The sequence below is a fragment of the Pristis pectinata genome, chromosome 2 (genome assembly GCF_009764475.1).
Source record: "Pristis pectinata isolate sPriPec2 chromosome 2, sPriPec2.1.pri, whole genome shotgun sequence".
NCBI classification, from domain to species: domain Eukaryota; kingdom Metazoa; phylum Chordata; class Chondrichthyes; order Rhinopristiformes; family Pristidae; genus Pristis; species Pristis pectinata.
The window spans coordinates 130017382-130042286 of NC_067406.1; the positions used below are offsets into that span (position 1 = coordinate 130017382).

The following is a 24905-nucleotide window of genomic DNA, read 5'->3' on the forward strand; positions in this document are numbered from 1 at the left end:
TCACCAGGGGTGCCCAAACTTTTGCATGCCACTGTATGCTTAGTGGGGGAAAAAAAAGTCTCTGATATAATACATTGAAGACACAGTCAATTTAATGGGAGTATGTTTAAAAAATTGCACCTTCTGAGTTGGAAAGGAACACTGTACCTTTGGGTTTTATGTTAGATAATGTTCTCATTCTGAAACATTTCTTATAGGAGAGATGTGGTAAACCTTTACATTCACAAAATTTAGGTTATTTGTAGAAGGTTAAGAAGACAATTGAATGTTTTGCAACAGTGTGACTAGTATATGAACAATTAAACTAATTTATTGAACAATACATTAAAAATTGTTAAATAGTTTAGAGTGGTCATAGACTCAATTATTTCTAATCATATGTTAGAAAATAGACTATTTTAAAATACATTATGTAAAATAGTTGTGGAAACTGGACTGGAGATGGGTTCCTGAATGTGGACATTTATTGTTGGAACCACTAGCTTCAGGTGGAATACTACTTTTATTAAGATAAATTGATAGGTGCTTTAAAAAAGCTGGAGGGGAAAAGAAATTCAGCTCTGTCCCTTGAATATAAGATGGCTACCAATTGAAAGTGCATATGCAATATACTTGCAGTTCAACTGTGTAGCTAGATCCTTCCATTGAACACCTGCCAGATGTAGATTTTATGTTGTAGGCTATTGCCTCAAAATGAGTTGGACCATTTTCTTTGAGTGAGCATGTAACATAATCCAGTGTGTACAATGGCAACAAAACTATTCGGAATTCTGTAACATATCATGATACAGTGGGAAGAGTGGAAAATCCAAGCTTGCATTGGATTGGTAGGAGAGAAGGAAGGAGCGCTCATAGCGACATTTTCTGGAAACTTAGTGTTATACACATGTACACTTTCATATACAGTGCACTGTGCATAGGAATGGGCCTTTCAGACTTTGGGTTGATTCCATGATTTAGTTAGATCAAAATGGATCTGCACTTCTGCTCCATTTACCTATGTACACTTTGGTATTCTCGTTTACTAAAAAAACTAACAATTTCTATCGTGAAAGTGTCAACTGGCCAAACACCCACAACTTTTGGCAGAGTTCCAGATTTTCATTATCCTTTAGTGGGCTGATTTGCTTTTTTGATTTCACAACATATGGTTTGGCTGTTATTTTAAGATTGTGTCCCCTTGTTCTGGATTTCCTCCAGAAAAACCAGCTTCTCTAAATCTACCCCATCAAATCCCCTTATAATTTTAAGATTTTGATTAGATCATTCCTCAAACTTCTAAACTTTTTGGAGTACAAACCAAGTTTATGCAATCTGGCCTCATTATTTAACCCTTTTGAGTCTTATGACTAATGAATTTGTATTGTAAGAGCTTTAGAATTTTTCTTTGAAGCTTTTTTTTGTTTAGAAAAGAAATCCGAATGTACAGCAGAAAGAAAATAAAAATTTGTTTTATATAATGTCTCAGGACATCCAAAAGGTTTTACAGCTAATTGCTTTGGCACGTAGTTACTGTTGTACGAGGTTTGAACAGCTTAATAGTGGAGATTTCTTTTTGAGGCTTTCATATATATTAGCATATATTCAGATTAAAAAAACATCAAATTCATTCATGGTAACAGCCCGTATGCATTTTATGCATTGGCATTTTAAAACAGGACCAGGCCAAGAATGCATAATATATTCTTCCTATTATGCAGATCTCAGAGCTATTCATTAATGGGAGGTTTATAACCAGGATCATGTGAAAGCCCAGCTAGAACAAGGAAATGTGGATTCTCAGTTGACATAAAAAGAATTCAGCAGATGGAGGGATGATAATATGTATGTAAATTTGCAACACTTTCCCTTTGAGAACCTGTGACCTACTTGCAGCTGAGTAAGCTGTTTCTTTTTTATCAAAAATTACTCTGTGTTAAATTTGTTACTGCAGTACTCAGAATTGAAACTCCAACTTTATGGGCAACAAGCTCAACAACAAACTGGTCATTTGAATTTATTGATTGTTAATTGAATGGAACAAATTTAGTACCAAAACAGCAGCAAAACTTGACAGATACTGCATATTGAAGAAACAGTGCCGATAATCTGTTTGTTTCTCCATAGATCTGCCTGACCTCCTGACTAGATCAGCATTTCCATTTTTTTGTGATAAACATGTTCAGAAATATAAAATCATTCTGGAGTATATATAGCCATTAGAACAATCTAAGTCTTTAATTATCATACAAAGTATTGTAAGTTGAGTTAAACTGAGTTTGTAGATAGCCACAGCAAAAGAATTCTAGAAACCAGTTTTCCCTATGAATCTATTATTTTATGTCTATTTATCATAACATTTGCATCCATGTTTAATATCTCTTTATCTGTGTCCTCCGGTTCCAAGCTTTTCTCTCGACTATCCTTGTTTTTATGTACAGCCTAATATATTTTTCTCATGGTAAACTTAGCATGCTTCTCCTTCCTGTCAGATTTCGAAGAGCACGCTCAAATTTCTCTGTCACACTTTAATTGAAATTGTAGCATTAGGGACAGACACAGCAGTAACTTTTAAGTAACCTTACCAATCAGACTTCAAAAGAAAGAAAGCCAATTGACCCCAGAGCTACAACCTGCAACCTCTGAATGATCTTGTCAAACACACCAGCACAGATTTGAGACCTGCAGCCAGAAAAGCAATTAAACTGCAATCTCAGTCAGTGTTTGCTTAATGGCAGTTAGCCTCTGTGGTCTTGAAAGAGCACATGTAGACTTCAGCGGTAGAATAGTACTTTCTATAATGACTGGTATACCATATTCATTGTAAAACAATATTTCTGTGGACCTACTGTGAGCAGTGCAAGTACCTGGGACTTTCCGGATTTAACTGAAAACCTTTATGAAAATTAGCAATGGTGTGGGGACTTACGGGAGGAAATCCAGAACCCAGCAAGCTGCTCTCCCACCCGGCCACCAGAGTCACAGAAAGGTTACAGTATGGAAGGAGACCATTCAACCCATCCAGACTGTGTCCACTTGACAGAATACAGCTAGTCACAACCTCTCCCCACACTCCTTTTATTTATTTTTCTTTCAGGCAACCATTACCGGTGAACCTGGCTCTTCAGTCTCCTCTAGCAGTGCATTCCAGACCCTAACCAACTGATTTTGCTGTTTAGGTTGTACATGTGTCCAGTTGGAGCCTGGTTTTTCTCTAGGGCCACCTAAATTCTAAAATCTTCAGTTACAGGAATGCAAAGGAAGACTCAATAATAATGTATTAACAAATGTAGGTAAGAAAGTGTAACCATCGCATTCAGTATAGATGAAAATCAGTCATAAGCTCTTAATGCTCCGTGTTGCTTCCTGAAATTGACAGTCTCAAATCTGAAAAGTTCTGCGGCCAAGCTACAGTTAATGCTTGATATTTATTAAAGCAGCCTGTATTTGTTCATTATTCTAGAAACAGGATGGTCTAATTCTCTAACCATTCTCCTTGTACTCTTTTAACTTTGTTTATATTTCTCAATCTGCATTGCTCCTCGTACTCTTAACCTAAACAAAATAATTAAACATATTCCTACTTTGCCTCATTTCCTCATCTATTGGACAACAAAATTATGCCCCACTCTAACCATAACGCAGGCAGGGGAAAAGTATCATTCGGACAACTCAGGCCATTTTCTCGAGAACTTCCCAGCCAGCCTGCTGACTCAGATTCCCTTCAGCCTGTCTAAGCTTTTGGCCCAGCTGCCAAACAGAAATTGGGACATAATTTATGTCTGGGATGGATCCCACTATGTGTTTTCAGCTCCCTTTGACATCCTGCCACCATATCATCTTCAGTTGTTCAATTTTGGATTTCCCTGGTTCTTCAGATCTTTCTCCATCTTCCCACCTATCCTCCAACACCCAGCCTCAATACTTGGATTATAACAGGGTGCTTCTGGTTCCTATTCAAACATTCTCAGTTATCCCATAAAGTGCACCCACGCTTTGTTACCCACCCACACGCTGTTTAAAAATCCCAAACATTTTTCACCCAGTGTCTTACTATTGCTCCCACTTCCAGTTCTCCTCACTGCCTCTCAAGATGTATCACTGCTACTACTTCCAGTGCTCCAATTCAACGCCTTCAGGAGCTATGTTCTGGTATTCTCGGGAGAATATTATTCTCATTTAATTATCATCTTTCAGCAAGGTCCTTTTTAATAAAAAAAAGTACCTTTTAAAAGAAAAGCATTAATAGTGAATTATCTCCAAATCTTTTCTATACAAGAAAATCCTGAATTGCAACATGTTGCCTGACAAGAATTCCAGTTCTTAGGCGCAGGTGAGAGTTCTATGAACACATTGGTGAATGTGCCTTCTCCCAGCAATGCAAATTACCAGAACCACTTCTTTGTCTGTTAACTGTTTAATTGTCTGCCACCATTCACAACTGTGCATGACAGAACTGTAAAAATTTGATTTCATCCATTAGTTATAGGAACACCTTTTTCAGTAGATTGGATGTTTTCTCTGCCATTCAGCACCCATTGTAATTCTATTTGCCAGTTTGATGCCTCATTTTTAGGTATTCCTGGTACTGACAGGCCCTTCTACATTCGTTATTGAACTAGGGGTGAGGTCCTGGTTTGAATATGAGGGATATCCTGCATACAGATTGTGATGGAATGCAATTCTGATGGCCCAAGGAGTCTCATGGATGCCCAGATCTATTCTGAATCTTTTCCATTTAGCATGTTGGCAATGTCACACAACAGAGGTTCCCCTTGGTGTTAAGATGGGACTTTGTCTCTACAAAATCTGGGCACTGGCCTTATTAAAACTGTCACAGACTGACGTATTTGAAATGGGTAGATGGTTGAGGATGAGGACACCTAAGTTTAGCCTTGTGGTGGTTCACTCACCAGCTGCTGCATATCCAATCTGATAGCTGCCTGTCCTGACAAAAACAGCTCACTTAATTATGGTGCAGCTGGGCAGCACTGGCTGATGATCATTGAAGCCCCCCACTCAAAGTACACGTTCTATGTGTGATACTGTTAGTGTTTGACCTGATCCTCCGCGACTTCATGGTGCATGAGTTGAGGACTCCTATGACCACTCCTTCCCACTTGTTCACCTCTGTTCCTCAAGCTCGGGTCAGTCTATGCTGCAAGTAGGACAGGATGTACCCAAAGGTTGTGACGGAAGAGACTGTGATGGTGGCTGTAAGATATACAAGTGCAACTTTGTCAAGCTGTTGCTTGCCTAGACTGTGAGACAGCTTCCCCAAGTTGGGTACAAATTTCTGGATGTTTGTGAGGAGGACTTTGCAAAGGCTTGGAGCAATGCTGCCACATTAAATGCTTGGGTCTTTGCTCAGTGATCAGCCCAGTTACAATGTTATTCTGTTTTAACATTGTGAGGTTTGATACAACTGAATGAACTTGCTTCACAGTCTACTTAAGTTGACTGTACATGCAAAAGCAGCAGGATTCCTTCCCTGAAGGGCATTAGTGATCCCCAGGCTATTTAAGTAAATCAGTTTAAATTCCCCTGTGGTCGCTGTGGGATTTTTACTTGTGTCCTCCTGATTATTAGTCCGGGCCCCTGCTTACCAGTAATTTTAACCCATCAAAAGTATTTTGTGATCTCCTAACCAATTAGAATAATTAAACTAACCATTAAAAGTTGAATGATAAACTGTTAACAATGATTCTGCCCCTTTGGTTAAAACATAACTAAAAGTATCCAATTCACAATGACAGACCAAAATCAAAAGTGGACAAATCACCAGTGAGTTTAAATGGGCAATTTCATTTGAAATTGGCAGCTTTTAAGCTAAAACATATTGTGGAATGAATAAATAAGAGCTGTAAACATTCATGATTGTGAAATGTCACACACATGAATCATTTCATTAATTGCACAAAAGATATTGAAGTCTAAAATATTGTAGCATCATAGTGAAAAGGTGATTTAACAAATCCATTTCTATTTTCAGGGTACAATTAATGATTTTTGCACTGTTATCAAACACGTACCATTTGTACTTCCCTGTTCTGGGAATATGCCTGATTCAACTTGGTTAGGTGTTTGAGGAAAGAAATGAAACAAACTGGAATAGAAAGTCAGTAATCCAATAATTAGTATTTAATAACAACACTGGATCAGCCAAATAGTTGGAGTCTGTGACTCACATTATAACTGTATCACACAGTTGAAAAGGCAATTTATTCAGAAAGAATGCTGTTTAAAGAGCAGAAGTAGAACAATATTTATTTATAATTATAACATACAGAAGGAGACCATTCGATGACTTGGGCCCGTGACAGAACGATCCCTTTTAGCTCCTTTGCCCCATCCTTATTTCAGTGAACCCTAGCAATTTATATCTCTCGCACATGCCAATCAACACCATTTGATTTTTTTTACATTAACCGATACTAAGGTGTAATATGCAGTGACAATTTTACCTACCAGCATGTTTTTGGGATGTGGGAGAAAACTGGGCGCCCAGCAGAATCGCACATGGTCACAGAAAGGATATGTAAACTCTGCACAGATAGCAACTGAGGTCAGGTTCAAACCAGGGTCCCTGGAACTGTTGCGTTGCCTTGCTATCCCTACAAACTGCAGCGTCTTCTACCAAAAAAAGGAGGGTAGTTTGCTCCCAGAAATTCAATGTGTATGTGTCCAGTATCAATCTCAGCTGTGTAGTCAAGATTGATTGACAGAGGAGATGCCAAACATTTCCACTCCAGCTGGTTATAGCGTTGTCAGTATATGCAGCCTTAAAAAATAATGATTTTACAGTAGATATACAAAATAATTAACACAAGTAAGCAAGCAAAGCTGTGTGGCTGATTCTGGATGAAAAAGCTTGGTGATGCATGATTGTGATGTGTCTGTGGGATATTCTAAACAGAAGCACTGAAGAGAACCCCAAAAAAATAACAGTAAACCCATCCAAATTCCGTGAAAATGACCACTGACTCTTAATGCCACTTAAATGAGTTGAAACACAACATCCAGCATCGCAGCTATCCTCAATAGATGGACATCAGTCAGTAAATCATCCAGCTTCTTTTTGAATTGCTTGCTCTCTGTTTGCAAGATCCAAAACTTGTTGCAAAGGTCAGTGACAGTTGTGAAAAAAGAAGCCTAGCAACTAATCTAATGATATACATAGATTACTTATGTGTGTTTATTCTGTCATGTCTACTTCAATTAATGCATGGACATTATCTAATCCCTTTATAATTAAAAATATCTTAAATCATAGTGGCCTAGAGTCTATGCTCTACTAGACAAAAAACAGTTCTATAAAGCAAAGATCTTTTTAAACTAGGTATCGTTTTAGTGGCCAATCTTTGTACTTTTTCCAAAACCTGTCTCACTGATGACATGATAGCCAAAACTAAACACTACTTTCTAAATGAGGTCTAACAAATATATAATAGTAGGATATTAGGGTATGTTTTTTTTCCATTAAATCATCCTAGCAGTGAATGCCAATTCACTGTTTGCCTTTGCTACACTTGTAGCCTTTCATACTATCATACCATTGTCTGTTCCCTACTCAACTGAATTTCATTCCGATCCCTTCTTGGTATACATGTGATTGACATTTACTTTCTGCGCATGTATGACGTCAATCCACCAGATGTGCATTTTCCCACATTGCATTTAGATCAGATTTCAGTATTTTGTTATCCACTGTACTAATGGTGAGATCCATGTATTTGTATTCAGTTCTTCCTATGCCTTCATCCAGATCTGCTGTGGCTCAATTGTGGTAGACTTGCACCTGGGATGGAAAGTTACTCTAGTGCATAATAAGGCTGTGCTGCACTGTCAGGTTGTGTCTTTCAGGTGCTCATAAGAAGTCTCCCAGTGACCTTCCCAGCATTTATTCCTCAACCAGCATTACTGTCAACTGATACCTACTCAGTTACCTCATTGTAACATGCAGGAACAGAATCTTGTGTCAACACTGACTATGTTTCAAACAGTACTTTATTGGCTGTGAGGATGTGGAAGGCATTTCACAAGTATAAGATCTTTCTTCCCATTAACTTGCACAGTGAAGAGCAACAGTGCTAAAGTGGTCCCCTTAGGGACTGCACTCTTAAGATCTTTCGAAGCAAGGCCACTACTACAAATAACAACTTTCTACCCATGAGAATGCAGTCTATTCTCTCCAACCTCACATCTTCCTTCCAATCCCATGAGGCTCAATCTTGTAACTTTTTCCCAGTGTGACAATGGTTAACACGAGGGGACATGATTTTAAGGTGATTGGAGGAAGGTAAAAGGGGGATGTCAGGGTAAGTTTTTTTACACCGAGAGTGGTGGGTGTGTGGAATGCACTGCCAGCAGAGGTTGTGGGGGCAGATACATTAGGGACATTTAAGAGACTCATAGATAGACACATGAATGATAGAGAAATGGGGAGCTATGTGGGAGGGAAGGGTTAGATAGATCTTAGAGTAGGATAAAATATCGGCACAACATCATGGGCCGAAGGGCCTGTACTGTGCTGTAGTGTTCTATGTTCTAACTCTGCTATCTTATCTCAAGTATTTTGAACACCTATGTATATTTTGTCAAATAGACTCTCTTCTTTGACTACCCTAATAACTTTTCCCAAAAAAACAGATAGGTAAAGTATGACGGTTTCCAGCAATCGTGTTCAAAGTCTCTAATAAGTCCTTCACTTGCAGGCTATGTGCCAGGAAATCCTTGGAATAATTTAAGATAATCTTTCCAGTGCATTGGTTTTGTTTTAACAAGGACAGAGAATCGATGTGTCAATTTTGCCGTAATAAGGACTTTTTTTTGGATCATCACATTCATGATTAAAAACAGAAAATAGTGTCTCAGCTTTAGCTTAAGGATGTGTAAACCAATTAACTGTAGAGACTATGGGGGATGAATAATTTTGTTTAATTCAATTCTACAGATTTAAAGCACCAAATCCATTAATTCATGTTTTTTTTTGTAATGCACAAAAGTGTTGGCAACATAATATTGTCAGCTTGCTGCATACAGCTTGGAGATTTGTAGTTCCTTTTTTTCTCAGAATTTTGGAGAATGATTAGATTGATTTTCATTGACACCAAGGCATATGTTGCTGCTCACAGCACCCAAAGCCATACAGCAGAACAGCATAGCACCTCATAGAAATGAGTAAGATGAATGATGACATTTGAGACTGGTGATGCTAAGACTGGTGCTGTCAAATCAGAGAACAATTGACTTAATGTGGCAGTATGAGGGGGAAAAAAAGCAGCATTTTGGCTGGTAGTGAAATAAAATGTAATAATCAGTAGAATAGACTGGAAGTTCATAGATGGGGAAATTTGTGCTCCAAACACGTGCAAAATATCAATTGTTAGTTGTACTTATCTCTTCAGACACTGTTCCACAGTTTCAATAGAGATGTGTGTAGAGGAGTCATGTGCATGACCAGTGCTAGTGACTAATGATGAATTTCTTCCCCTAATTCTTTCTCATGCACCTCATGTCCTCCCACTCACTCTTTTGCTTTATTTTACTTCCTTACATCATGATTCCTTTTGTTTTTGCACTATTTATTTTTATAATTTATAGACTTTATATCTTTGCACTGTACTGCTGCCTCAAAACAACAAATTCCATGTTATATGTCAGTGATAATAAATCTGATTCTGACTCTTTAGCAATCTTAACCTTTATCCTGTTTTAACTGTTCTTTTAACTAACCTTAACTGTTACCTGTCTTTTTTTTAAAAGATTTATATAAGATTGATTTAGTGCAAAACAAAATGTATGACATCATTTTTCAGTGTACAAAATGGTACATGGAAGGTACAATGTAGTAGGTTTCCAGTCTGGCTTCTGTCAGGGAATAGTAGAGATAACGAACTGAGAATAAAATATGACACAATAGATATTTTGACTTGTTAATCTTAAAATATACCTTTTTAAAAGTTTAATGATTTGGTCATTATATTCCATAAACTTTGTTGCTTTGTGGTAATTTGCATGTGAACTCTTTTTGAAGTCACTGAATACCAAGAAACTGTGAAGCACACAGAGTGCCTAAAATGTTAATGAGAATCTCAAAGGTGTCAACAGCCTATCAACACTTCAGCAGTTTTACTGTGAGTTCCACTGTGTATTGTGAAAAGGGATTTTCATTGGTCCCCATTTTAATCTCTGCAGTATTTTAATCTCAGAGGAGGAATGAATTTGATCCATGAATCAAAAGGTAAAATGTACTGTCTACGACATGGTTATGATTATGGCACAATTCCCATTGTGTCTTAAGACTTCCAAAGCTGTGTGTTTCACAATCCTTAAAAACATTGGGATAAGAATTTGTCCTGGTTGCATGTGCATAGCATGCTGTACTAACAGCATGTGGCATTAAGCTTAAGTCCAGCCTGCTCAATCTTTCCCCATAAAACAAACCCAACATCCCAAGAATTAACCTATTAACCTAGTGAACATTCTTTGAACTGCTTCCAATGCAAATATAGTCCTCCTTCAATGAGGAGACCTAAACTCTATAAACATTTCTCCAGATGTGGTCTCACTAACATGCCCAGTTGTATCAAGATTCCTTGAGTTGTATAGTCCATCCCCTTTGCAGTAAAGGCCAACATTCCATTCCATTTGCCTTCCTCTTATTGTATAGAGTGCATCAGTATGTGGGTGGAGTGTGTGTGTGTTCAGTACTCAAACAAAGCCTAGATGCCAATTCCCTCCGACCTCCTGGCCATTGGATACAGTGGGAACATAGATCTGTTGGAAAGCTCGGCGGAGCAGTGACAGATGGAATTTAATCCAGACGTTTGTGAGGTAATGCACTTTGGGAAGTCAAATTCCAGTAGGACATATAGTACACCCCTGGATCACAGAAGGGTTGTGTTCCCAGAAACCCATCCATATCACGATTTTCCATAATGTGAAACCTTGATAAAAATTGACAGTTTATCATCTCTTTCACATTTTGTCTTTATTTAGTTTTTTTTCACACATAAATTCCATAAGAGTGATTTTTTTTATTCCACTTCTCAATTTTTTTGGTAGTGATATGTGAATTCTGTAAGTGTGTGTTTCCTTTACTTGAAGTGCCATAACAGGGAGGTACACTGTATAAAGTAAATGGCAAAGACCTTGGGAGCATTGATATCCAGAGGGACCTTGACATGCAATTCAATAGCTTACTGAAAATGTCGGCACAAGTGGATATGTTAGTGACAGGCATTTGGTTTGATTGCCTTTACAGGCTGAGGCATTGAGTATAAGAATTGGAACGTCATGTTGCAGCATTGCTTAGACCACGCTTGGAGTACTGTACGCAGTTCTGGTTGCTGCATTACAGGAAGGACGTGGTAGCAATAAAGAGAGTGTAGAAGAGATTTGCCAGGATTGTGCCTGGAATGGAGGGCTGTAGTTAAAAGGAAAGATTGAATAGGTTGGATTTATTCTCACTGGAACATAGGAGGTTGAGAGGTGACTTTATAGAGGTTTATAAAAGTAATGAGGGGCATGTATGGGATAGATAGAATCTTTTTCCCAGGGTAGGGGGGTCTCAAACTAGAGGGTACAGGTTTAAGGTGAGAGGGGAAAAATTTAAAGGAGATCTGAGGTGCAAATGTTTCACACACAAACTGGTGGTTATCTGGAATGAGCTACCAGTGGAGGTGGTAGAGGCAGATGGAATTACAACATTTAAAAGGCATTTGGATGTGTACTTAGATAGCAAGAGCATAGAGGGATAGGGGCCTAATTCATCTAAGTGGGATTAGCATAGATAGGCGTCACAGTCAGCAAGGATGAGGTGGTCTGAGAGGGCCCATTCTATGATTCTTGGATGAAGAACATGTTAAATCTGTGTGGTGGCTGGTATGCAATGGCCATCTGAAATTAAAAGAATCCACACACACCCATCTTCCAGTTGTGAGGAGCTACCTAAAAAGATGAAGCTCTGTGCTTTATCATCCACTTTAACATTTGGTTCTGTTGAAGTCAATGAAAGCAAATGTTGGAAGCAAAATTTAATGCACACTTGCTGCCAAATTGTGCATTTAACACACATTGCCAAGGACGTATTTTTCTCCCAGTGTATTCACATTAAAAAAAGTAAAAGAATGTCAGAAGTAATAGCCTCATTTAAAATACTGTTGGGTTCACTAATTAAGTAGCCACTCTCAGTCCTTTTTGAAATGATGGAGATTGTCAATCTAAGAACTTGACAAATATAAGTGAGAAACCAATTGACTTTTCTATAAAGGAAAATATAAATATTTCAATTATTGTAGCCTATAAAATGTTATTTTTCCTCTGTAAATTGATAGTATGAATAAATTCACTGATTTTTATCCTGTGTGATGCTTTCCACTTTATAAATCCTCAGGACACACATTGGAAATCCTATATAAATCCAATTTGCTTAATTATTGCTGAATAGGCAATTTAGCAACCAGAAAAACACTGAAATAGCATAAGATGAAATACAGAGCTTTGACACATTGAAGTGGATGACCTGCATACAGGAAATGAGCAACATTTTGACTCTCTCCCCAAATGTTAGTAAAAGTAACAGGAAATAAAAGTTCAAAAAAGGAGAAAAGATATGTTTTCATTAGTGATATTTTCGTATTTCATATTTTCTTATGACATAGATGGGGGCTATTGAGTCTGTACTAGCTCACAGAGCAAAACTATTCCTCCTCTAACTATTCATGTAACCCACATTCCCATCGTTCCCCCCAAATTCTACCTGTCGTGTACAAACTAGGGGCAATTTAGAGTGACCAGTTAATCCAACAATTTACACCTCTTTGGGTATATGGGAGGAAACTGGAGCACCTGGAGGAAACCAGTGCATTTTAATGTTTGCTTGCTTCTGTATGTGTTACAGTACTGAATGTAATTGGTCAGTTCTGAACTGTTAATAGTTTACAGTTTTGGTCGAAGTGCAAATATATTGAATTTTAATTTTTGTGTATTTTTTTCACAGCAAGAAATTAATATATTGCTTGCCAATAAAAGCTTGACAAATGCATCTTGTTTATAAATTAACTATGTACAAAGTGAAAATTCTCTAGCTACTCTGTTATGCAGATCAATGAAGTGGGAGTTTAATAAACTCGAGTATCTTTGATTTGGAGATATCAGAATCACATGATGACAATATATTTTTACTTTTGAACATCTTGAATTTGACTATGTTTGCCTGTAAGCACCACAATATGCTATGATAGGCAGAGAGAGGAATAGATTAAACATATGCACATTATGGTGGTAGGCCAAACATTGAACAGCTGAATACTGCTTCCAGGACTATGAGAATGGTGCCAGTCTCCAAAACATTAGGAGCAGCAATAAAGTTGCATGGAAATTCAAGACTAAAAATAAAATCCAAAATATAAAGATAGTTAGTCCACTTTGCTATATCAAATAGTAAATATGAATAATCAATTATGGAGTTGGTCTGTGTGGATGATGGAAATGATTGATTTGTCACAATTTTTGAATGAAATTTTTTGTAAATAAAATCAATATTAAATGAAGAGAAACCCTAAGAATGGTGATCTCAAGGATGCTGCTCTACTCTGTCTACACCCATAACTTTGAGGCTTAGCACAGCTCAAACACCATCTATAAATTCGCCGATGACACCACTGTTGTTGGTAAAATCTCAGATGGCAATGAGGAGGTGTACAGAAGTGAGATAGATCAGCTAGTTGAGTGATGTCTCAACAACAATCTCACAGTGTTAGCAAGACCAAGGAATTGATTGTGGACTTCAGGAAAGGGAGGTCAGGAGAACACACACCAGTCTTCATTGAGGGGTCAGCGGTGGACAGGGTGAGCAGCTTCAAGTTCCTGGGCATCAACATTTCGGAGGATCTATCTGGACCCAACAAATTGATGCAATCATGAAAAAGGCATGCCAGCGGCTCTACTTCATTAGGAGTTTGAGGAGATTTGGTATGTCACCAAAAGGGAGAGCATTCTGATAGGTTGCATCACAGCCTGGTTTGGAGGCTCCAATGCACAGGATTGCAAGAAGCTGCAAAGGGTTGTAGACTCAGCCAGCTCCATCACAGGCACAACCCTCCCCACCATCGAGGACATCTTCAAGAGGTGGTACCTCAAGAAGGCAGCATCCATCACTAAGGACCCTCACCGTCTGGGACATGCCCTCTTCTCGTTACTACCATCGGGGAGGAGGTACAGGAGCCTGAAGACCCACACTCAACAATCCAGAAACAGCTTCTTCCTCTCCACCATCAGATTTCTGAACGGTCCATGAACACTACCTCATTATGCCTTTTTTTTTGCACTATTTATTTAATTTGTAATTTACAGTAATTTTTATGTCTTTGCACTGTACTGCTGCAAGACAACAAATTGATAATAAATCTGATTCTGATCAGTACAGGAAGAAAAGTAGAATGATAAAACACAATGGAAAATTAGATCAAGATGCTTTGAAGGAGGACAAAGTGGAACTTTTAATCCTAGAGCTTTGTTGGATTCTTGATTCTGAAGGTCACAAGCAGAGCATTACTACAGTACAACAAAGTGTTAAATAAGCTTCTTTAACCGTTATTGAAGTTAATTGACCTGTTGAAAGCTATTGTTGCGATACTCTAGGAGTACGGACACCTACGTAACTTCACCAGAAGTGGCAAAATGAACAAGAGTAACATCATTAAATTTATTGACAGAGGACTGATTAGAACAAAAGTATCTAATCAGTAACCATGGCTTTTCAAAATTTTAGGACTAGACTGCCATGCAGACAGAGGAAAAGATTCAAAGATGTATTGAAAACCTGCAAGAAAAATGCAACATCCCGCCTGACTTAAGAATTCCTAAAAGACATTTCCTTCCCCTCCCCCCTGGATGTCGCTCAACCCTCTGAGTTTGTGTCTCTTTCTGATTCTTAATAATCCCTGACACACGGTCTCTCAAAGTGAAGAAGGAGCAGTTGGATGGCATTGAAGACCATGAGTCCATGCATCAGGAGCATACAGCAGCCCTGCATAAGTGGCAGAAGGAGGACACAATCTCACAAACTACACACCCACCAGTCCTGTTAGGCACTTCCTGCTCCATCTGTGGAAGAGTCTGCCTTGTCTCATCAGGCACCTAAGAACCCACAAAACGGAGTGGAAACAAGTCATCTTCAATTCCAAGGAACTGCCTCAGAAGAAGAAGTAATTGAGTTATGTATCAATATCATAATTCACTAGGTATATTCTCATAGAAACTGCAGAAGTATTCTTCAAATGTCTCTTTTGGAGTATCTTAATTCGTGTTGCTAAACATAATTTACATTTCTCACAGAGGAAATCATTTTCTGTCATACTGGGTTTCTCAGGCAAAATTAAAGAGCCCGAAATGTTTTGTATGAAAATCAAAAGTTAATTTTATCACAATAGATGCCTGTCTCTGGGTTATAGGGTTAAAATGGGCTACATAATACAACATTACTTAATTACATAATTACTACATTACATAATTACTTCATTGTTCTGTGCTTCATTGCATTTGTGGGGCATTGTTGATTGCTATGGCTTATTCAAAGTGCCAAAATTTGTACTGTGACCTTTAAGATATTCCAGTGTTTTACTGCAGGTTTTTGCTAAAATCAATACTAATCAAGTAATGTTCCAACCTATCACTGTACTGAAATAGTCTGCTCACTCAGCCAGTTACAGGACTAAGTGCTTCTAGATGGTTATCACAAATTTTGCAATATAACTAACTGGTTAGTGGGCAGGTAAATCTCTGTGGATTCCTTGTTCATAAAATACTGTTTAAGCTTCAAACAGTACAGTAGCTAGTTTAAGAATCGTCAGGAGTCGAGATAGGGATAGATTTTGAAGAAAAGAAATGATTAACGATATCAGCAAAAGTTGGGCCAAGTAGACTGACCAACTATTATCACTACCAGCATCAAATTAAGCAGTTTATAATGCTGAAAAAGAAATACTGTAGCTTTTGGAAATCTGAAATATAGATATAAAATATTTTGCAATTTAGGCAGCACTTATAGAGAAAATCTTTCAACCCAACCTTTCTCTTTTCCTGAGTGCTGCTGGATCAGAGTGAAACATAGAAAACCTACAGCACAATTCAGGCCCTTCGGCCCACAAAGCTGTGCCGAACATGTCCCTACCTTAGAGACCCATAGCCCTCTATTTTTCTCAGCTCCATGTACCTATCCAAAAGTCTCTTAAAAGATCCTGTCGTATCCGCCTCCACCACCGTTGCCGGCAGCCTGGAGTGGTTTCCAGCACCTTATCTATTACCTTAATTTTTGATCTTGCCTTATCATGTTGTTTTCTTCAATTCCCAGTTTTGGAATGTCAGAGTATTCTCGCATGACAGACACTGAACGTGACCAGATTGACCAGGATGCCCAGATTTTTATGAGAACGTGCTCTGATGCTATCCAACAGCTGAAGGCAGAAGGTAAAGCCAGTGCACAAAATAAGTTCTGCAGAGCCTTGGAAAATCTGCAAAGCTGCTGAACTCTTGTAAAAATGAAACTGTGATTTAGAACTCTTACCAGAAATAATAAAAACAAGTAGAGATATTACTCGATTTACGAATATTCAATTTACAAATGTTCACTATTGTCATTGACTCTGTGGAGTATGTGTCTTTGATTTACCAAATTATTTTTTTACTATAACACATAGTACACCACTCCATGTATAATACTACATTGAACCAAAATTCTCACAATATATTGATCCAGAGGGGTGACATCTAGGGGACCCTGTTCGACAGGGAAGGGAGTTTAGCTAGTGCCACCAGAAGTATCCGACTCAGTGAAACAACTGGCCCTGCAGCATTGGTTTGACTCCCTGCAGGAGCCACAGTGGCCGTGGGCACAGGAAATCTAGAATATACATGGGAAATGCTGCCTAATCAAAATCTGTGGAGAGAAAAGCAGAGCTAACATTTAATGTTCTGATCAATGGTCGATGACCAGAAACGTTAACTTTGTGTTCCACTCTCCATAGATGTTGTGTTGAATTACCTGCTGAGTATTTGCAGTATTTTATGTTTTATTAGCAACATGTCAGCGCAGCAGCACTTCATCTGCACCGAGATCACCGTGGTCGAACTTTCAAACTAGCCTTCTGACTGCAAATCACGTTAAATACCCTGGGGTAGAAATTTGTTCACTGTTGCATGCATTTAATGTGTGACATAGTAACTTGTGTGCATTGAACTCTGCTCCATTGCATCTCAGGCGCATACAATGGAAAGCAGATTTCTACTCCTGTTAGTATTTTTCCTTTAACCCTGCCACTTTCACTGCAGCCACTTAAAAATGTTTTACCTCCTTCTTTGCAAAGAGAATTCTGTTACTTATAGTGACTCCACACACCAGTTTCATGGTAAAACCTTAATATTTGAAATAATTTAATTGAAGTGTGTTGGATTTCAGTCAGACTTTTATGCTGAAAGTAAAGTGTATGAGACCCCTATGAGTACTTGCAGTTAAACATCTGCTAAATTAAGTGAATTTTATGTGGCTGTTTAAATAATAGATTTTTAAATACTATGACAGTAAACGCAACAGGTTATTGAAATAATGCAGGAGCAAGTTTCAGAAAGTGGTGGCACGGTAGTGTAGCGGTTAGCGTAACGCTATTAAAGTGCCAGCGACCCGGGTTTAATTCCGCAGCTGCCTGCGAGGAGTTTGTACGTTCTCCCTGTGTCTGTGTGGGTTTCCTCCCACATTCCAAAGATGTACAGGTTAGGAGTTGTGGGCATGCTATGCTATGTTGGCGCTGGAAGAGTGGCGACACTTGTGGGCTGCCCCCAGCACATCCTTAGTGACGCAAAAAGACGCATTTCACTGTGTATTTCGATGTACATATGACTAATAAATAAATATCAAATATCAAAATTATGCATAATAATTGCATTAAAGGCCATTTCTTTCTGATACAGCAATCAAGAATGTGAGTTCTCCCCAAGTAAAGGAACATCGAGAAGGTGTTTTAGACCTGCTTGAAGCTTACCTGAAAAGTAAGTGTGATACATATTTTTGATTGGATCTTAGGAATTATTTCATATCTTTAAGAAATGCCACAAAAATATTTGCTGCATAAAATATTGCCTTATTAAATTGCTCATAAGGAATAAAAATCACATATTACACATGATCGCTTGCATTTCTGCAATGAATCCAAGCGTGTCTGAACTCAAAATAATCAGGAACAGAGGATGGTTAGGAACCAAAAAATAGTGAGCATACTCTAAATCAGACCGAAGGAGACTACCGAAGTTTTAGTTTAGCATGACAAAAAAGATAGCCGTAACCAAGTTAATTTGCTATAAAAAAATGTGTGAATGGTTTTCATTTCTTAATTCAAATACCTTGTTTGTGTCCAGCATCAAAGAGAAATCATACAAAGTGAGCCTTTGTTTCTTACCAACCAGAGTCAGACTTTATACATGTAATGTCTGGTAATTTAGTGAACCCAGGGGCTAAAACAGCATTGTCCTCGAGTTACTGGATATGTCATGAGTCTGTTTGTGATTACCTAAACTTCCAAAAGTGACAATATTAAAGTCCATTAGACCATAGCTTAATCTATTAAATCAAGAACATACTTAATAACACCCCAGGAGCAGCCATGAAGAAGATCCGAGGAAACCCAGGAGCAGCCAAAAGTGAGGCCTGAGACCCTGGGAGTAGCCAAGAGTGAGGCCAGAGACCTCGTGAACAATCAGAGAGTGAAGACAGAGAGCTCAGGAGAAGCTAAGAGCAAGGCCAGGAACAGTCAGGAGGGAAGCCAAGGACCCTTTGAGTAGGAATGTTGGCAACCTTCCGAAGTAGGTCATTTGATCAGATGACCCAGTGCATTGAGGTAAAAACCCGATGTTGCTGTAGCTGCAATTTCACAATTTAAATAGGGCATTTTTGATGGATCATTTAGAACTTGAACTCGTGAATTGACTCCATTGATGCTGAAGCTCCATTTCAGCATGATGATCAGTTGATGTTCCGTTGTTCCCAAAGAAGACACACCAGCGGCTCTACTTCGTTAGGAGTTTGAGATTTGGTATGTCACCAAAGACTCTATTACAAATTTCTACAAATGCATGGTGGAGAGCATTCTGACTGGCTGCATCACAGCCTGGTATGGATCCTCCAATGCATAGGATTGCAAAATGCACAGGATCGCAAGATCTATAGTTGCAAAGGGCTATAGACTCAGCCAGCTCCATCACAGGCACAGCCCTCCCCATCATTGAGGATGTCTTCAAGAGGCGGTGCCTCAAGAAAGTGGTATTCATCGTTATGGATCTCCACCATCCGGTACATGCCCTATTCTCATTACTACCATCGGGGAGGAGGTACAGGAGCCTGAAGACCCAAACTCAACGATTCAGGAACAGCTTCCCCTCCACCATCAGATTTCTGAATGGTCCATGAACACTACCTCATTATTCCTTTTGTTTTGCACTATTTATTTATTTTTGTAATTTATAAATTTTTATGTCTTTGCACTGTACTGCTGCTGCACAACAAATTTCATGTCATATGTCAGTGACAATAAATCTAATTCTGATTCTGAAACTGCTCTGTTGTTTTAATTAAGGTCGGTTGGTTTCCAAACCACATTTTCAAAACAGCCAGATTGTTTTGACAGAAATATTTGCTGCTTGCAGGTACTGCAAACCCATATCCCTCCACTACAGTGGTTATAAAATATTAACCAACTGGCTTAATCCATGTCCTTGAGCTAGTTGGCATCCGCACAGATAGGGATGTCATTTAGGAGACAAAGGCAGATTCAGTATTGCTCATTGCACATATTTCAACAGTGTAATAGAACTAAATCCTTCCTTTGATTCTAAAGCAGCATGTAGCTGGATGGAATAAAATTTCAGACTCCCTGAACTAATGAAAATATATCTTGGAGTATTATTCCTATTAATTACAGAACCACCTCTCTCCCACCCCCACACCAATCCAAAACTTGACAAGGTACTATAATGGCATTAATTTCCCATGGACTGAGTAAGCCATGGACACCAATCAATGATTATGATTTGAATTTGGTGTCATTGACTGCACATTGTACAATCAGAACTCTTTTTATTCTATTTATTCACATTTCATATCTAGTCATCACTGGCATTTACTGGCAATTCATTGCCCTAAAGAACAATGCCACTGATAACATTGTCGACAACACCTTCTAGCACTTTGCCTATGATTGGACAATAATTAGCTGGATTGTATTTGTCCTGTTGTGAACAGGAACTCTCTGGACAATTTTCCACATTGTGGGTAGATGAAACTGTACCTCATCCATTTGGCTGGAGACACAGTTGGTTCTGGAGTGCAGCTAGGAATATCCCATATCTTTGCTGTATCCAGTGCACTCAGCCATTTCTTGATATGACGGGGTGAATTACATTGGTCTAAGACTGGCTTCTGTGATGGGGGGGGGGTAATCTTAAGAGGAAGTTGAGACAGATTATGTATTCGGCACTTCAGGCCGAACATGTTTGTGACTGCTTCATCCCTGTCTTCAGCACTCACAGTCTGGGCCCTGCAATTGTTAAGGGTGGGGCTGTTCTTTGAGCTGCCTCCTTGAGTTATCTGTTTAATTGTCCACCACCATTCACGTCCAGATGTGGCAGGATTGCAGATTTCAATCTGATTAATTGGTTGGCAGAATACAGCTTTTGATTATGTGCTGACTTCACACAATCAATTCCACCGTTCCAATACCTAACATATGCAGAAACATCAAAGATTTTTTATTAGCTGTCAGGATGTGTTTACTTGCTCCAGCACAAAGGGTATATTCAAAAGTCACACCTCTGTGCCAAAAGAAATATGTAAAATATTCCCTCAAGTCAAAAGCTGTACCAAAAAAAGCCTTCCTCACTCCTTTCCCACAGGAAAATGCTGCATGGCTGAGATGGAACAGCAAGCTTGTAACTTCAATGGGAAGATCAAACTTTTAAGGATAAATACAAACTCTAATCTCCTTCTTCAAACCCTGGCACTTTGAATTTGTGCAAAACATCCATGGAATTTATCATTTCAGTATTTGAATTCCTCACTAATACTAAAATATTTGTGCTGCTGGGTGTTGCAAATTGCTTAAAAAGCTTGTTGTTCAAATAATTAACTTTTTTTGTTCAGCTTCAATGGATCTTGTCTGCTTTGACAGATGTTTGTAAAGTGTACTCTGAACAAAGGGCAATTCGAGTCAAACGTGTGGTGGATAAGAAAAGATTGTGAGTACCATAAATTGTTAATGCAATGTTTTATCTTTACTGGACAGTATGCAGTTTAGAAACCTTTATATTGACAGCCAATTCAGCCCTGCCTCATAAGGACATTGCAATATTGCTCTTGCATTTATTGTTTGTTTTCCTTTGATCATCATATATCAATGATGTTTTCTCTGGCGTGGAGAAGGCCAGGGGTGGTGAGGGGGTACCTAATGGAAGTATACAAAATTATGAGAGGTATAGATAAAGTAAGTAGTGTGAAACTTTCTCCCTTAGCAAATACGTCTAGGTTTAAGGCCTAGGTTTAGGGTAAAGGGTAGGTGATTTTAGAGGTGCAGTATAGCCCTACGATTCTTACTGCTAACAGTAAGGTGCCATGAGAGGGATGTTTTTGAGGTACCTCAGTATTGTGCTAAACTTTGATTTATAGATATAAGGCCCATCTCTCCAGTGCTTCAGTGTACAAGTCAATGATGACTTGAAGCTCGGCCTCTCTAAGCATATGCAAGCGTAAGCACCATCAGCATACTTGAACTCAACTACTGACGTTGGGGTGACCTTGGTTCTGGAATGGAGATGATATAGGTTGATGTTAGTCCTGTAAATTATTTCCACTCCAGCAGGAGGCTTATTGGAGATGAGGTGCAGCATTACAGTGAGAAAGATTGGAAGTGTCAGGATTATGATGCGGTCTGCACTGTTGTGGTTCCCATGGTTAGAATGATGACTTGCATGCCATTATGAAGCAAATATAATTTATTCAGACAATTGAGGGTGCTCCACAGTCGCTCAGGGTGACAGAGTCAAAGGGTTTAAGTGAGTTTGTGTCTGCTTTACAATACTCACCTGTAATAAAGGTTCACAGTGAGACTCTGAGAAATACAGACCATGTCCCTTATCTCAGTAGCCACCTCTGAGTGCAGGCAGGCATCAGTGATGACATTCACCAATTCTTTCAGTGCATCGCTACACCCAACTGAGTATAAAGGTGTTTGAAGATCAAGACCTCAAAGCCAGCACAAAGCTCATGGTCTGCCAGGCAGCAGTAATCCCTGCCCTCCCATATATGCTACTGATACTCTGACTGCCTAGTGTAGGTACCCTAAAGGCACTGGAGAGATGTCACCAATGCTATCTCTGCAAAATCTCCAAATCTTTTGGAAAGATTGAGCCCCAGCATTGAAACCCTAATTTCACAGTAAGCTCTGTTGGCATAGCCATGCCGTTTGGATGTCCAATACTAGTCTTCCGTAACAGACACACTACTTATACTTCCATACTCAAATTTTCAGACACTTTTCCCAATGTAGGAAGCCATTTAGCCAATCGCATATGCTGGTTCTCAGAGCATTCTCATCAATCTAATTCTCCAACTTATTCCTTTACAACTTTTCTCAAACTTGCCCATTAACCCCACCCTGATTCTCCTACCACCCACCTACACTATTGGTAATGGTTTATTATTGTCACGTACCGAGGTATAGTGAAAAACTTGTCTTGCATACCGTTCATACAGATCAATTCGTTACACAGTGCATTGAGGTAGTACAGGGTAAAAACAATAACAGAATGCAGAGTAAAGTGTCACAGCTACAGAGGAAGTGCAGTGCAGATAGACAATAAAGTGCAAGGTCATAACAAGTTAGATTGTGAGATCAAGAGTCCATCTCATTTTATAAGGGAACCGTTCAATAATCTTATAACAGTGGGTTAGAAGCTGTCCCTGAGCCTTGTGGTACGTGCCTTCAGGCTCCAGTATCTTCTGCCTGATGAGAGAGGGAAGAAGAGAGAATGACCCAGGTGGGTGGGGTCTTTAATTATGCTGGCTGCTTCTTCAAGGCAGCGAGCGGTATAGACAGAGTCCGGGGGGGAGGCTGGTTTCCGTGATGTGCAGGCTGTGTCCACAACTCTCTACAGTTTCGTGCAGTCCAGGCAGAGCAGTTGCCGTACCAAGCAGTTAGTGGAGATGTTGTGGTTTTTCGAGGAGGCTTTGAGAACATCCATGAAACTTTTCCTCTGTCTACCTGGACATATCTTCCGATGACAGAGGGCAGCACCACGATGGAGCAGGTAGTGCTGCTGCCTCCAAAGCTCCAGTGACCCAGATTTGATCCTGACCTTGGATACCGATTGTGTGGAGTTTGCCTGCTCTTCCCGTGACTGCATGTGATCCCTCTCCATAACACCCCCTTCTCCCCCCAGTCAGGTGCTTTGGTTTCCTCTCACAACCCTAAGATGTACTGGTAGGCTAACTGGCTACAGTAAATTGCCCCAAAGTGCAACTGGATCCTTGACTTTCTGACCAACAGACCGCAATCAGTAAGGATAGGCAGCAAAACGGCACGATTATTCTCACACTGGTGCCCCACAAGGCTGCATCCTCAACCCTCTACTCTATTCCCTATATACTCATGAACCCTTGGCCAGATTCTGCTCTAACTCCATCTACAAGTTTGCAGATAATACCACTGTAGTGGGCCATATCTCAAATAACAATGAGTCGGAGTACAGAAAGGAGATAGAGAGCTTAGTGACATGGTATCATGACAACAATCTTTCCCTCAATGTCAGCAAAACAAAAGAGCTGGTCATTGGCTTCAGGAAAGGGGGCGGTGTACATGCACCTGTCTACATCAATGATTCCGAGGTCAAGAGGGTTGAGAGCTTCAAGTTCCTAGGAGTGAACATCACCAATAGCCTGTCCTGGTCCAACCACGTAGATGCCTCGGCCAAGAAATCTCACCAGTCACTTCATAACTGTTGAGTGGAACGTAGATGTTGTTTACTAATTATAATCGGTATTGCATGCAGTTAGCACACCCATTGGTTGCCCTCATCAGCAAAGGGCTGAAGATGATCAGTTAACTTACACTTTGGGTACAACAGTGATGTAGCTATTAATGTACCCATCTGATGATCCAAAAACCTGGACTAATGATCCAGAGACCCAAGAACAATTCTTTGGCAGCTGCAGAATTTCAATTTAGTTAATAATCTGGAACGTGGAACAACAGACAACTGGTCTAAATAATAAAGAACATGAGAAATAGGAGCAGTAGTAGGCCATCTGGCCCATCGAGCCTGCTCTGCCATTCAATAAGATCATGGCTGATCTGGGCATGACTCAGATCCAACCACCTGCCTTTCCCCCATAACACTTAATTCCCCTACTATGCAAAGATCTAACTGTGTCTTAAATATATTTAATGAGGTAGCCTCTACTGCTTCCCTGGGCAGAGAATTCCATAGATTCACTACTCTCTGGGAAAAGCAGTTTCTCCTCATCTCTATCCTAAATCTATTCCCCCGTATCTTGAGGCTATGTCCCCTAGTTCTAGTCTCACCTACCAGTGGAAACAACCTTCCTGTCTCTATCTTATCTATCCCTTTTATCATATTATATTCTATAAGATCCTCTCTCATTCTTCTGAATTCTAGCGGGTATAGTCCCAGGTGACTCAATCCCTCCTCATAGGCTAACCCCTTCATCTCCAGAATCAACCTGGTGAACCTCCTCTGCACCGCCTCCAAAGCCAGTATATCCTTCCTCAAGTAAGGAGACCAGAACTGCATGCACTACTCCAGGTGTGGCCTCACCAGTACCCTGTATAGTTGCAGCATAACCTCCCTGCTCTAAAGTTCAA

General features: G+C 39.4%; 1 protein-coding gene across 1 annotated transcript in view; it reads left to right on the forward strand.

The window, feature by feature from the left end:
* stx18 (syntaxin 18) overlaps positions 1–24905 on the forward strand; it is a 119025-nt gene that overhangs the window by 71359 nt on the left and 22761 nt on the right. Inside the window, exons 3-5 of the mRNA XM_052041378.1 lie at positions 16337–16452; positions 17950–18027; positions 21198–21264. Coding sequence (XP_051897338.1) covers positions 16337–16452; positions 17950–18027; positions 21198–21264 — 261 coding nt within the window. The remainder of the gene's footprint in view (positions 1–16336; positions 16453–17949; positions 18028–21197; positions 21265–24905) is intronic.